This window comes from Cryptotermes secundus, unplaced genomic scaffold (assembly GCF_002891405.2).
Source record: "Cryptotermes secundus unplaced genomic scaffold, Csec_1.0 scaffold312, whole genome shotgun sequence".
Taxonomy (NCBI): Eukaryota; Metazoa; Arthropoda; class Insecta; order Blattodea; family Kalotermitidae; genus Cryptotermes; species Cryptotermes secundus.
The window spans coordinates 266,052-282,446 of NW_019727091.1; the positions used below are offsets into that span (position 1 = coordinate 266,052).

General features: G+C 38.1%; 1 protein-coding gene across 2 annotated transcripts in view; it reads right to left on the minus strand.

Annotated features, from left to right (window-relative positions):
* LOC111864351 (phosphatidylinositol 4-kinase alpha) overlaps positions 1 to 14,796 on the minus strand; it is a 113,300-nt gene extending 98,504 nt beyond the window's left edge. For both annotated transcript variants that reach the window (XM_023851544.2, XM_023851543.2), the window contains exons 1-4: positions 14,568 to 14,796; positions 11,278 to 11,491; positions 5,775 to 5,954; positions 1,624 to 1,804 (exon numbers count right to left, since the gene is read on the minus strand). In XM_023851544.2, coding sequence (XP_023707312.1) covers positions 1,624 to 1,804; positions 5,775 to 5,954; positions 11,278 to 11,491; positions 14,568 to 14,657 — 665 coding nt within the window. In that variant the 5' untranslated portion in view covers positions 14,658 to 14,796. The remainder of the gene's footprint in view (positions 1 to 1,623; positions 1,805 to 5,774; positions 5,955 to 11,277; positions 11,492 to 14,567) is intronic.
* Positions 14,797 to 16,395: the final 1,599 nt, after the last annotated feature.

Below are 16,395 nucleotides of genomic sequence, written 5' to 3' on the forward strand. Positions count from 1 at the left end.
TAGAATGCTATACAATGCTTCTATTATATTTAGCCTCTGAAACTTGTTTATTGTGCACATTTATAAATAATTCTATTTTTAAAGCCAAATTTTAATTTCACAATTAATGTATGTATCTTAAAACCACCACCACCTTTCAGGGTCCAAACCAATTTTATCCATGTAAATTTTTTAAAGCAAATTTATAAAATCAGAGTAAATGAATGAGCAGACAAGAAAATGAAATGGAAAATACATTCTCTAGCTAAAATTACTGAAACATACTCTTGCATGATTATCATTTGCTCTAAATTGATATGGTTTTATTATTTGGAGAGTACTATCTTCTGGGACATAATGTCATGTAGTCTGTTGAAAGCCAACTGATATTCTGTAGGTACAGACCACCTCCATCTTCAGGGTTGAATAATAAACCGAGCAAGAAAGCAGCATGAAAGCAGGTTGGCTTATTATTTGACCCTGAAGCTGGAGTTGATATGTTCCTCTGAAATGCTGGTTGACTTTTAACGGACTACATGGTGTTATATCCCAGAAGATTCATGACCACCACTGTGAAAACCTCAAATCCTATGTTTTGTTATTTATTCACATTATTTATTTTTCTGTATTGTACAGATGGAGGCAGCAGGTTCATTCAGAACATCACTACATTTTTACAGCCTATACGTATAGAAGACCACAATCTTCATATTCGCTACTGTGAGAACATCAGATCTCACAAGGCATTGGTGAGTTCATAAACCAGGGAACCAGAGTTAGTGTACCTCTCACATCATAGAATTCAATAAACCATTTTGCAATATAGGAAAGTATTTTTATTTGGTTCTTCAAGCAGGAGTTAATGGGTTTATATCACTTAAATCCATACTTTGACAAGAAGCTTTAGTCTCTCTCACCAAATTTAATCAAAATCCAGAAATGTTTCAAGCGCTGAAAGTCACAGTGGATGGATTAATATGACACTCTATTTATGTGCATAATGAGTATCTTACAGTGCTCCCATCAAAGGAATGCATTCTGAAATTATGATAAATGAAATCTGACTCACTCCATGAAAGAAGCATATATGATTAAATATACTTTTCTGCTTCATCAACTTTAGGCCATAAAGGCAGACCAATAAATAACCCATTTTGACCTCAGGATTACATCCATCTAGTAGCCTCTTTGAAGGTCATCCATGTTTTCATAATCAGATTGTTTAATAGTTGAAACACTGGTTTGGATCTCTTATGCCATTCAGCTTTCTAACACGATCTAATCACTTTTGTCTGTAGTGTGCTAATTTGCTTTCTGATTAGGGTTAATGTAGATTCTTTTAAATTTAACTTGCTTGTACCTATGCACAGAAACTGGCCATTGAACTTTCCTCTATACAACTGACTACAAGAAGCTGGAAACTTTAATATTAAGATCCCACTGCATGCAACACATTACACTTAATGGCAACCACCTCTTTGAGGCATTCTGTAGCATAAACGCTCTGGTCAAATGCATGCCAATTTCATCCTACATCATTCCATTATCAACAATTTTAAGAACTTCCTGACAATAAACAATATCTAAATATACATTCTTGCATGAACAATGTCACAGTAATTTATTATTACCTCATGAACTGACCTGAAATTTGAAAAGCTTCTTTTTTTGTCAAGCTGGCCAACTTCACTGCATGTAGCAATGGGTATTGGTGGCTCCGGTCTTGGAAATATGCGGCATAATAAAGGAGGATCACTAGTACAAAAGCGACCCATTGATCTTGCAAGACCAATGAGAATTGGTATTGTTGATTTGCATAATGTTACTGAAATAGGTAAACAAATATGAAAAACCATCATTAATGTAATTTTGAGGCTCAAGAAGTTATGTCCATTCAACAGTTATTTCACAGGCATGCACATTTAATGATGAACTGAATCTTAAATATAAAAAAAAAACAAAGAACATGTGAAAAATGAATCCCATTCACAGTCAGAAATATTTATTGCTTAATGTTCACAAATTATTTGCAATTTTTTTCTGATGCATTTATCTTTGTTCATGTTTAATATGGCATCACATGGGTCAGACACTTTGGGCAATGTTGTGGCAACTCCAGAATGCAGGTCCACAATTATTATTTTTTTTATTGCTAGTGGAGTGGAACAAAGTCCCTTGTACTGTGGCCACTTCTGGCCTACTGTATCAGCCCCAGATAATAGGTGAGGGTGATTGTGGAGCACTTGTGGAATGAAGATTGGTAGGGGAAACCAAAGTACTTGGAGAAAACCTGCCCCAGCACCACTTTGTCCACCACAAATCCCACTTGACCAGACCCGGGCCACTGAGGTGGGAAGCCAGTGACTAACTGCTTGAGATATGACATGGCCTAGGTCCACATCTAACAATGTAGTTTTGTAATATATGGATAGAAAGAAAGACAGAGAGAGAGAGAGAATGAACAAAAAGACACATAATGGATTCGCCAACATACAATGTTAATATCTGTTTAATATTACAAACATCCACATTCTCCCTCAAAATAGCTGCCTTTGACTGCTATGCAAGTCTACCAATGTTGGTATAGCTGCTGGAAACACTGCTGAAAGATATTTGCAGGAAGGTCCTGTACGGCTTCCCTTGTGACAGTGACAATCTCAGCCGACTGAAATCAATGTCCACATAGCTTTTCTTCCAAGTGGAGAAAGAAAAAGAAATTGTAAGGTGTGAGATTAGGTAAGTATGAAGGTTCTGGCAGAACAGTGATCTGTTGTTCTGCCAGCTCCACTTGGACAAGCACTGAGTGATGTGCAGCAGCGCTGTCATGTAGCAACAGCCAGTTCTTCCTGCGCTCAAGCTCAGGACACAATGAACTGAACTGCATAGATGATGAAGGATCTCCTTGTAGCAGTGCTTGTTTATAGTTGCTCCTTCTGGATAAATTCCATGTGAACAATTCCAGATGAGATGAAAAAAAGTTCAAGCATTACCTTGCCTTTTGACCTGTCCTGTCATTGTTTCCTCTTTCTTGGCGATGATGGCGACTTCCAGGTGGTCGATTGTCGCTTCAATTGTGGATCATACAGAAGACACCATGTTTCATCACCTGTTATGATCCAGTTGAGAAATGTCCCATCCTTGCCATCATTATCGATCAGGTCACCACAAATACTCATGCAATCATCATGTTGGTCTTGTGTCAGGACGTGTGGAACACTGCTGAGTAATGTAAGACAGGTTCAGATCAGACAGAATTTTGTGGCAAGTACCATGGCTAATCCCTGCTGCTGCAATTTCACCAACCTTTTGGGAGCAGCTGGCATGCATCAATGCTGCAATTTCTTGGATCTTGAGTTCAGTCCTGATTGTTCTTGGCTGACCAGCATGCTCATCTTCAAAATTCTCTCTCCCCTGTGCAAAACGTTTGTACCACTTAACCGCTCAGCGTGGTTTGACGTGTGTTTCATCAAGGTATTTAAATCGTCTGCGGGGGTTCGACGTCTATGTATCGTCCAGCTGCACACCTATGTTATAACGCCCATAATAATTAATGGTTTTGCTGTAGATTGTTAGATTTTTCGCTGGCCTGTTGTCAGAAGAACAATATATAATGAAACATGAGTTTAGCTGCGTTAAGTCATCGTTACATATGCCTGTCTTGCAGCAAAATCCTGATGCTCTTGGAAGAGATTTCCTCATTCAAACTGTTATGAATGGCGTGTTTTCTTTCCTATGAAGTTATAAACAGCAGAGACTGATATGTGCTGTGTTTATAATATCATATTGCCCTGAGCTGGCCACACTAACACACTCAATTAGAATTCTTAGAAGAGGGATGTCCAGAAGTTTATTCTTGCAAGATCCATTGATTTCGCACAGTACATAGCAGCCAGTTCTTAGAATAACGTCACGAATTAAGGCAGAACACTGTGGTCACCCCCAACGATACGGGTGTGTGTGTGTGGGGGGGGGAAGAACTCATTCCTTCATGTATTATCACTCCAGTTGACTCCATTTTATCGTACTGACCTTGGTGGTCGTTTCGAGGGATGACCATAAATATTTTTTTGAGCCAGCTAAGCTCTGCTTTCGTGCACTACATACCAGCCAGTTCTTAGAATAACTTCATGAATTCTGTGGTCACCCCTATGACATCTGCTGAAGCCAAAATGGATGGAATATGAAACGCATAGCACCAACCCCTTGTTATGACAACATAAAGGTTGAATTTACTGCAGCTGATCTGGCAAGCTAAACGACTCATGGTAAGACATTTCCTCGTATTCCCCCTTTGGGAAGAAGGCAATACCGCACAGAAGATGTGTGGTTTACGGAAAAAAGGGCCAAATGAAAGATACGCAGTATTGGTGTGGTGAATGTGAGACAGCGTTGTGTATAGAAGAATGCTTCAATGCGTACCATACACTGCTCAAATTCTAAAACACCTGCTTCCATTGCCGAGATACCGGGTGCTCATATTATAAGGTAAGGTTATAAAAACCATCTTTTAAGATCATTTTAGTGAAAGTTTCATGCTTCAAGGCGTACCATACACTGCTCAAATTCTAAACCACCTGCTTCCATTGCCGAGGTACCGGGCGCTCATATTATAAGGTAAGGTTATAAAACCATCTTTAAGATCATTTTAGTGAAAATTTCATGTTCCTATCTCATATAATTTAAGAACAATGATGAATAAATCATTTTCGAGCAAAATTTAAATGGTCGGCTGTATATATTACCGCCAGAGAGACACGGCAGCGGAATTTAAATGACCGCGCGAAAGGGTTAAATCACAGCACAACAGCCCAAGGCTTCTTTGCTGTACACTTGCTTGATCACATGAAACATTTCACTAGCGGATCTGCCTAATTTTTGGCATAACTTGACATTTCCCCATTGCTCAAACTGTGATATTCTCGATTTCTGTCACTCACAGACAACTACCCTTCACAACAGTTGCTTTCTTTCTGAATACACCACATGCACACAACTGCTTCTTCCTGGGATGAGAGGAGAATGGGCACAATGCCATCTCATGGCTCCACGGATCTGCTGTAGTGCACAACAGTGCCACTATGTGGCCAATCCACGAAATTATTGACTGTACAAAGTAAATTACATTTAGATGTCATCCTTGATCCAGTATCATGCATACTTCTCAAAGATATTATGATATATAATTTCAGTACTCAGCATTAAATGGTTCTAATGTCACTCCTACTTCACAAGTTTGTACGTCGCCACGTTATCATTAACAACTGTAAGAAATTGAAAATTATGCAGTTTGGGTGGCTTCCAATGGCATAACATTCATACCAAATTGTATACTGTATTGTATTCATACAAATTTGTATGCGTATTTTCATAACAAATGGTTAGTAGAATGTGTGTGGTTGAATCAAGTACCTGATGATAATTCTATGGCATATAATAGGTATGTAAAAAATATGCATATATCTTACAGAGGAGAAAATCACATTAACAAGCATGTTTCTGGTTCACAGCGCTTTTACTTTGCAGTAATAATTATCACACATAAACTACAGTTAAACTGCTATAAAAACAAAAATTTGGACGTGGAAAGGTGATCATCCTAATCTCATAGGCCCGCTATCTTCCTACAGGAAAGAAACATAGGATAAAAAATACTGAGAGCTAAAACCATTAAACATAAATTAAAAATGTATACAGGTCCACATAATAAGAAACAAATTGGGATTCTATTGTACATCATTTCTTCCCATAGCACAGGACTAGCATTGCTTGTATTGAAAAATGAAAGGTGAGCCTACATTTGGCTGTAGAGCCACGAGGGGTGTTCTGATCTTTGTAGCTGCGGCACAAGTTTGCAAGTACACCAAGGAAGTCAACCTGAGCTGAGATAATCTCTTCTCGGACTGGTTCACACTTGGTAGCTATGTCTGACAGAAGAGTATTAAGGCAAAAACTGAACCTCTCTGCAACTGGAATTCCTACAAAACAGAAAAACATGTATTTACTATCACTTAATTACATTCTTCAGAATGGAATATAATCACAGTGTTATGGCTTTTATCAAATGCAAAATGAACAAATTAGAAGACATATGCCTACACAGAAATTCTGGCACATTAAAGTTGTTTTGTTTAATTATCTCAACATTCATAATTTATAGAAAATTGTACTAGACATAAATTGTGTTTCAGTTTTATTTACAATATCTGTTCAAAACATTTTTCACTCTGATAAATATTTGGAAAGTTACACTACAGATGCACATAGAAACAGATGTAGGTCTCTATACCACGCATCAATATTAGCATTGCCCAATTTTCATCAAAAATTGGAATGTGCCAATAAATTTTTGTGAAATGCCCCAATACCAAATTTCACGAAAACTCCATTATGTGGTTCCCGGGTTAATCCATGCAAAAAGACAGACATGTGTTGTTTTGGACTCTGGACAGTCATATGATAAAAGAGGACTAAGAGTAGAATCTTAACGGATTCCATATTTAACAAGCGGCTGTTAGAGAGATAACTATTCTTTGATTCACATAAGCCTAGTCACACTTTCAAATGCCCACAAAATATATGTCATATACATCTTTGAAAAAACTGTCTAAGTTACTGGTTGTTGCATTACTTTACAGCCCAGTTCTTCTGAATCCAATGGAGATTTTGCCAACTAAATTACAGCAGACTGCCATGCATCAAAACAGAGGTAAAAGTCAGTAGTTGATAAAATCCATCGATCCTGAGGGGTTTACTGTTATTTTCTTGGTCCAATGTGTGATACTTTCATAATGACATTGTGTAATTATCAGAAAAACTGTAATTATGTTTATTAGAAATTGATCCTATCACATCTGAGTCTAAGAGTGGCTCACTATCACACACTTGGTCAAGTATGTCCTGCTTTCACAGAAATGTTTGTAATTATCGGACAAACTGAGATCTCATTAGAAACTGATCATAATTTCAGAATCATTACAAAACAGTAATGTGATGCTGTATAGGCAAGAATAGCATTTTGCCTCTACTGTTGTGACTGGAGCTAGCTGTCTCGGCTGTAAAATAGCATGAAGTTGATGAGTCAAAACTATGGCATCAACAAGCAGAAAGTGGTCAGCTGTTGTATCTGAAGAACTGGAGGAAAAGAAGTGGCAAGTGATTGTAAAGAAACTTGATTAATTAGGCTCTCACAGTGCTAATGAAGTCAATGACTCTGTTCTTCATGATACTCCTGAATATGATGGGTACTTATTTACTCATGGAGCTGAGCCCTTCTGGAGGAGCCACCAATTCTGCAGCTACTCAAGAATTTCCCAGCATTTTATGGAATCCAAAAGTTCATTCATTCATTCATTCATTCATTCATTGTTGGAGGAGGTGGGTTTCCCCATGCACTTAGACCAGTTATTGGTAAATTGTGCATCCCCCTTTAATTTCTACTGTCTCCATACCCTACTGGTACTGGTGACCGTTATCAGCTCCTTTCTGCCAGCGAGGTCCGCCCTCTACTGGCAGTGGTATCTGATAATTAGTCCCTTTCTGTCAGCGAGGTCGGTCCTCATCTGGCAGTGGTACCTAATACTTTCCCCATCTACCAGAGTCACTGGAAACTACGTGGGCGGGGAAATTTGCCTAATTTAGCTCAGAGGTCTCCTGGAGACATGAGGTTCTTTTACATGCCATAAATCTACGACACGGGACCCACGGGTTAAAGTCCCTCCCGGAGGACTTGTTCCCTGAATTTTTTCAGCCCTTAAAAATTCCACGACCTCCACCAGGTTTGAACCCGCGTACCTTGAGTCATGAGGTGGGAACGTTACCCCTAGACTATGGAGGCCGCTTAATCCGAAAGTTAATTACTGTGTTCACAAGAGTCCTCAACTGGTCCCTATCCTGAGCCAGGTCTATCCAATCCATACCATCCCATCCTATCTCTCTAAGATCCATTCTAATATTGTCAACCCACCTATGCCTTGGGCTTCCCAGTGGTCTCTTTCCTTCTGGCTTTCCCACCAATATCCTATACACATTCGTCTCCCCCATTCGCGTTACATGACCTGCCCACCTCATCCTCCTTGACTTGGATCATTCTAATTATACTTGCAGAAGAGTACAAGTTATGAAGCTCCTCATTATGCAGTTTTCTCCAACCTCCTGTCACTTCATCTCTCTTAGGTCCAAATATTCTCAACATGCTGTTCTCAAACACCCTCAGTCCATGTTCCTCCCTTAATGTCAGAGACCAAGTTTCAGACCCATACAGAACCACAGGCAAAATTATAGTTTTGTATATTCTAATTTTTGTTTTCGGACAGCAGATGAGAAGACAAAAGGTTCTGGACTTAATGGTAGTAAGCATTACCTGAGTTCAATCTCCTCTTAATTTCCTCATGATGGGTATGTAAGATGATGAACAGGATATCATTTGGAGAGCCATGAAAAATTACTGGGGTCAAAGAGAAAATGTTCCTGGCAGTATGCAACCAAATGTCCTTATGTAACTGTAGAGACTGTTGAGTTTTTTCAACAAAGAACTTGTGCAAATAATATGACTAGAGACAAACAGATACAATCAGTAATTTCGGTGGGATGCCACTCAGAAGCAAGAGCACACAGGAAGTTTGTTGTCTCAAGCACGGTAAAAGGGAGGGCACTATTTACTGGTGTGTGTCTTAAAACATTTTAAGATTTACCACATCAAACTTAACTACATGACAAGAAGTTCCGGGAAAAACTAATCGCCTACTACCCTTTCATATGACACAGAACACCAAAAAAAGGATGTGCCAAACAATTCTTCTACTGTTGCGTGTGTATTTATTGCCATGGTAATTTTTTTACAAAGCCCTTACCTAGCAACTATAAGGAAATACATACATAGACAGACTGATGGGAGGCATTTATGAAGTATGCTGTTGAAATTGGCTCAGGTTCAGGCATTCAAAAGTTGATGGGAGGGGATTCACAGACATGCAGACACACAGACAGCATTACGAATTCATAAGGTTACTTTTCTTCTTTCAAAATAGGAAAATTATAAGGGAAAGTTAGTAAATAGGTCACAAATTGATCTAAATGTAAACCACGTGACATTTGAACTTGAGAAAAACATTTGTTTTTGACATCCATCACTTTTCCAGTGTGCTGAAACCCACAACATAGAAATCTTTTGCCTGTTGTCTCTGCCACTTCTGCACTTGGTCAGGCATCATCCGTGGCTTTTGAATGTCCCTGAGAGAATTTCTGACCCATTTGTGAACTGATTTACATGACAAACACTTCCCACTATAAACATTAAACATTTCTTTATGAATATCCTTTGCATTATGTACTTTTACCCATAAAAACCCCACAACAGAACGCTGCTCTCTGATAGTACACTCCCGAAACATGGTCACCATTTTGGCTACTGAAACCAGCCTCTGAACATGTGCATGTGTGTCGGCTATCTAGATTGTCATGAAGCTGGACTGTGCTACTACCTAGTGACACACAGAACACCTACTATGTTCTTTACAGCTGTTTTACTTCCATTTGTGGTCTATTTACTGACCCTCCCTTATATGCTTATAAGACCCTTTGTCTCCCACAAATCATTGAGGATGACTCACTACTCCTATTTTCATGCAGTTATGTCATATGGTATAATTTTCTGGGGGAATTCCTCTCATAGTAACAACATATTTAAACTGCAAAAAAGGGTCATAAGAATTATTACAAATTCTAGAAATAGGGACTCCTGTAGGGATCTGTTTAAGAAATTAAGAAATATTACTGATTTACTCTCAGCATATATTCTCATTATTAACCTTTGTAACTGATAATATTTCCTTATTTAAAATAAATTCGGAGTTATTTGATATTAATACTAGAAGCAAAAATAATTGTTACTGTTCACAACCAAGGTTATAAATTTATATAAATGGTGTTTATTACATGGGTATAAAGGCATTTAATCACTTACCTTCTTACATAAAAAAATTGTTAGATGATAAGAACCAATTTAAAAATAATTAAAAAATACCTTCTACTAAATTCTTTTTATTCACTGGAGGACTTTCTTAATAGTAAATACTAATCTTAATGTTATATTTTTATCCATATGTTTTATGCATCATAAGGTGCATTATTTTTGCATAAGATATACAGGGTTAGCCTAAAAGAAATACACTTACAAAGTTTTACAGAAAGAAGAGTTTTAATAGCATGGCCAAGATACTTACATGGTTTGAAAAGTACGCCCTGAAGTTAACATGGGTACAGCTTTTTACAGGATACAACACAAAAAATGTTCACTTTAGGTGAATCCCTCACATGCTCTACTACAGCTCTCGGGTTTTCAGTTCCCCATATATGAACGCTGTGTTTGTTCACCAGACCACTAATGTGGAACGTTGATTCGTCACGGAAAACTAGCTGGTTAAAGAAATTACTTCCTTCATTCCATTGCTGCATGTCTATATAGAATGAGTGACGGAGTATTTTGTCGTTTTCAGTGAGGTTCTGCAATAATTGCAACTGGTAGGGGAACAGTCGTAAATGTTTACGCAAGATATTCCACACAGTCTTTGTGGAATGTGAAGTTCTAAACTTGCACGTGTTGTTGACTTTTTCTGGGCTGCGTGTTTCACGAACACGAGTCATTTAAACTGTCCATTTCTTTTAGGCTAACCCTGTATAATCACTTACTTTCTGGCATGGAGACTTGTATTAAACTTAAGATGTTGCCATATATAAAGTAGGAAGATAAATCATTTTGGTTTATTGTTTTATCTGACCCATGCTTAATTTTCATAAAGCATGTGTATTTGTACTATTTCTTAATTGCTATGTTACGTATTTAGTGTATAGGTTACCTGTTTGTGACTGATTCTATATTCATCAGGTGTATTCTGTAGCCTTGACTGGATCGATGGAATTTTACAATAAACAATCGATTGATGCTAATAGTAATAGCTCCTAAAATATAGTTATTTGATGATTTTTCAAAGTTCAATTTACCAACATTAATTTTAAAGTGTAGAACCTTTAGCATGATTATCTACACTAACCTGATCATAATGCAAAAATCAGAAAAGAATCTAACAGTTCAATCTGGAGGCCATATAAGCTGAACTTTTCTGGTTTAAAATTGAAATGTTTTTTTTTTTTTGCTGTGAGAAGAACGGTCAGTAATTTGTAATTTGTCCATAATATACTCTTCATGAAATATACTATCTTCAAACCTGAGAAGAAGCAAAGTTAATTGTAAACACAAACTACAAATAATTCTTTAATTGTAAAAACAAACTGAATACTTACGTTCTGTTGCTAAATTGCGAACTTCATCCAACCAGACAGCCTTTGCTAATCCTTTTAACAACTTTAAGAGGAATGGCAAAATTCTGTCACGATGTTGTAATTTTGATTCAAGGAAGTATATTCCAAGAGCAATTACTGCATCCTGTCCTCTCTGATCCAGTCGAAAAACACCCTGGGCAGTTTCTTGTGGACATAATGCATACAGTGTGTTCACCTACAGAAAGTCACAGAAATCAAAATTCCTGCCGATTTCAATTCCATGTCTCAAATCAAGCATGACAACTGATGCTGAGCAAAGAACTTACTAAATTAACTTCATGGAGCTGAGCCCTTCTTGAGAAACCAGTTGTGCAGCTAATCAAGAACTTACCAGCATTTTATGGAACAAGAGCCCTGCACTGGTCCCTATCCTGAGCCAGATCAATCTAGCCCATAACACCCCATCCTGTTTCCCTAAGATCCATTTTTGTTGAACACAGATGATTTTTAAATTAGTTTATTAATTCCAAGCAGAGGAAAATTCTACTTTTAAGAGTCAACCTGTATCACTGAAAAATAACAATTAAATATAAACAAGACACAGGGCTCTTGAGAGTTAAAGCATGGAATGTGTATGATTCTGTCCACCTTAAAGTCATCAGTAATGTTATGTTAGATTAGTCACAATAACATTATTGTTATCTTCAATACCTTTGTAGTATTTAAAGGTTACAAATGAAATCATCATATAAGGTGGGGAATAATAAGCTGACCCTATACTTCCTACTTTTCTGAGGTAGTGAATTACAGAAAATTTGCCATCCATGTGCAGTAGAGGATAACAGTAAAATAAATTAACTAAACCCATCCCCTACTCACAAAAAACATGTTTTAAATACTAGATTTTAGTTTCAGTTAGCTTCTGTGGATTCTCGTATCACATTCAGCATTTAGTAATTCTTATATTTTACAACAGACATCTTCAATCACAAAATGTTTCAAGGTTATATTTTAGCGTCCTGTTGCACTGATTTAAGTCCATGATTTATTTAATCCGTCTTGCAGTGCATACACTCATTTATTTCCTTCTCTCCCTCGCACTACATGTTTCGGCATAATAATGCCATCTTCAGGTGCTTACTTATCCACGTCAAACCAGTTCATTGCATGCCATGTTCACACATTAAAATAACTAAAATATGTATCTATCATATACATTGTCAAACGTTAAAAATATTAAAATTGTTCAGGATACCACATCGCTACGTCGCCCCTCACTACGTCAGTCACGCCCATTCTCCTTTGTTGGAGCACTCCTTCACTATCTTGTGTGTTGTGCTTTTGTTGTGTCGTGCTCCTGCGACTGCGTGTGTTATACTCTGTATCCTGAACAATCTTAATATNTCAAGGGCTGTGTGAAAACATTCATGAAGTGTATTTTTGGACATACTTTACAGTTTCTAACATATTCCCTTTATGAACAAGCATTTTCACAAATAATAACAGAACGTCCACAAGTTCACAGAATCACGGTTAAAGTTAATAATGGTGTTACTTTTTTATTTATTTATTCTTTTGTAACGAGGTGACCCTTTGGCAAAGACGAGAACTACAGGAGTATAACATCCCTGCACATAACATGGGCCTCTCAGATACAACACAGATTCATGGTGTTGTGCTCTGGTTTATGATACTGTATAAGTCAGTGGATGGGTACCAACCTTTTGGAGGGACATACTGCCTAAATCTTCTACCTTGCAGATGGAGGCAATACATGTATTTTCCTCCAAACCACTGGTACCCACCTACCAGACTGAGTGGTATCATAACCCACAAGACTACAATATGAATAGACAGTATAATATATTAACTCTTTATATGTAAAATGAGGTCTCTCTAAATAACAGAATGCTGGCTATAAACACAAGTTAAGTCCTGAATTCATGTTTTGGATGTATCTTGTACATAATGATATGTTAGTGTAGTCTTGTCTAGTCTAGTCAGGGCTTAATTTTCTTTAGTACTGCATTTAGGACAAAATGAAGTAACCTGGAACATATCATGTGTCAACATCTAGCAGTGGAAGTGTGAACTTCAGCAGTCAGTTATTGCTATTTGTGGCCCGCGCCATAGCTCAAGCGGTTAGTCGCTGGCTTCCCACCACTGGAGCCCGGGTTCGATCCCAGGTCTGATCAAGTGGGATTTATGGTGGACAAAGTGTGGCTGGGGCAGGTTTTCTCCGAGCACTTCGGTTTCCCCTGCCAATCTTCATTTCACCAATTGCTCCACAATCACCCTCACCTATCATCTGGGGCTGGTACAATAGGCCAGAAGTGGCTGCAGTACAAGGCACTTAGTCCCACCACACTAGCAATAAAAAAAATACTGCTATCTGTAGTTTATTTCACAACATTATCCTCGACTCAGATTATATGGCACCAAAAGATTGTATAATAATCAACAATGAATTGGAAAGGATATTGAAGGAACTGTTATGGCTTAATTTTAGTTACTATCTTGACATTTTCTTCGAGGGACTGAGAAAGCCATGAAAGAACTCAGTACAGTTAGCGTCCTGGCCGAGATTCAGAGATTCAAACAGCCACCTCCCAGATACAAGGCTGAAACATTACAGCCTAAGCAACTTTTCTTGGTGTCAAATATATTTTCTGCTTTTCAAACTGATAATGAAGAAGGAAAAGGGAATTGAGACAACGGTGTCATAAAATTATTTGCTGTTTTGGGAGCTCCCAGTGCCAAAAACAATTGCTATGTACTTAATATGAATATGACCTTGATCGAAGAGTTTGGGCTGATCATACTGATTAGCTGTACTAGTAGAATTGGTAGAGAATTTGTGCTTTTATGTTGCATATTTTACACATTACTTTCTGTCACTGGAGCCAGGGTAGCGTAGTCGGTATGGCGACTGACTATGGGCTGGACGACTGAGGTACCGGGGGCTCTTTCCCCGTGGGTAAAGCAGCCGGGGCACGAAGCTGATCACACCTCCAGCTAATGCCGAGGTCAAGAAAATGTGGATCTAATACAGCCACTCCCCCATACGCCTTCATGGCTTACTGTCTACTTCGTTGAGCACAAGGTCAACTTTATCTTCTTTTACCTTACCATGTCACTACTGCCATCTTTAACTCTACTGCAGTTTCGGAAAAAAACGGTCTATATAACGACCATTTCTTTTCGTGACCCTGTTATACAATGAGTGTGCATACTCTCTACAGATAACCTCCTCTGTTACTAAAGTATTACTTCCCGTCATTAGTGAGATTTGTTCCGATATTACAGTTTACCTTTTCCCATGGCGTTTCTTTAATTGCAGCCAGACATCTTGCTAAATGCTGCACAGTCTTCCTAAAAAATAATTTCTCATCACAAGCCATTCTCCGTCTCTTCCTTGCACGACTAAGCTTAAACGAACAGCATCCTATCCGATCCTATCAGGCACAGTACAAAACCTTCACGGAAACCCCATCAACAAGAGTAGCGTAAGAACCATTAGTGGCACGGATACAGAATGAGTCAAAGCGGTAACAGCCGCTGTCGCCCAACCCTCATTACCAACATCAATTATACAACATTCCCTCAAACAGACCGATAGTTAGAATCGGCACGTTTTGTTCCGCATTGAAGATTTCTGGGTAAAAACACCGTGTAGATCCGTACCAACGGTTTGGAGGATATGCCTCCGCCAACATTTCTGCACTGACGAAGATGGGGTATACTCTTTCGGAACTGCTATTTACCTTTATATAGTGTCACAACTCAAACCTAGAAGACAATAATGTGAATAAACAGCCAATTCCACATGACTAATCTAGACCAAAAATAAAATATAAGGATATATACTCGTGCATACGAGAATCGATAAATGATCCTCATGCCCGTCCCATTAGACTATAGGCCTACAAAGTCATATAATTTAAAGTGACATTAAATAATCACTGCGTGTAATACAGCTTTGTTAACTAAATTACAAATTAATCAATACGAAAAACACGATGCTGTTAAAAACATTCTGTGCATACTCCAGTACTGAAATAAGACTTATGGCATATTGTAAATTCAGTTGTGATACTGATAGTCTTCAGGAACCAGTTAATGTATTTGTGTATTTAGTGGAACTGGATTCAATGCACGCAGAAAGTATTTGTAATATTTTATTCTCTACAATGCAAGCGTGTGATTTTATCAAATGTCATTGTAGCTCAGTCGGTATAACGACTAAGCTAAGTTTTCTCTTCTCCACGGCATCCATACTGTCCTGTCTGACGAATACCGGCGAAAACTTCCTTCTCAACAGGCTAGCCTGAGCTAGTAATGGAGTTCTTCTTTGCAGCAGCCCGGTAACTGCGAGCTGGCTGGCCGGAGAAGCTCCTGCCACGGATGGCTGGTGGCGATGAGTGCTAGCGATCTCTGAAGGAGTAGGGTGGAGTCGGAAGTTACCAAAATCGTTGTTGTCTTGAACAGGTGGTTGCAACTGAGATAGGGGAAAGGGAAACACGGTAACTACTGCCTCTATGAATGACTGCAGAAACTTCACGCAGGTCTCGACCAATCGGAGAGCCTAAACAAACCTTTTTTAATACCCACAATTATATGCGGTTATGGTGGTGCATAATATGCAAATTGGTAAGTATGAATTTTGATTTGGTGTGGTTGCGAAACGAAAGTAGACATTTGCAAACGAAATTACAGCTCCGTGTTAAACATAAAATTTGTGTATATGAATATTATGCTTACTACCATAAATGGAATTAGAAACATACAGAATTCTTTCAAGACTAATTTTTTTGAGGTTATCATGAACTGTCATCTAAATGATATATTTTTATTAATGTTCTGTAACTTTCTGTTAATCCCAGAGATTGTCTGTTGAATGTGAAGGAGTTCTAAGAGTACCGTGATGGTGTTATAATTTTTGTATTGCTTCTTGCAATATAAACATGAAAACGAAAACGCGTGCTGCTGCTGCTGGGTGCTTGTCATCCAGCAAGCAAGGCATCAGATTCTTCAGTTTTCCAAGGGAACCAGCACAGTATGTCTATTTTAATTCAGGTGTAATTACTTTATTATGTGTTGCTTAATCCAATGAATAAATTAAGTTTAGTGTATGTCTGT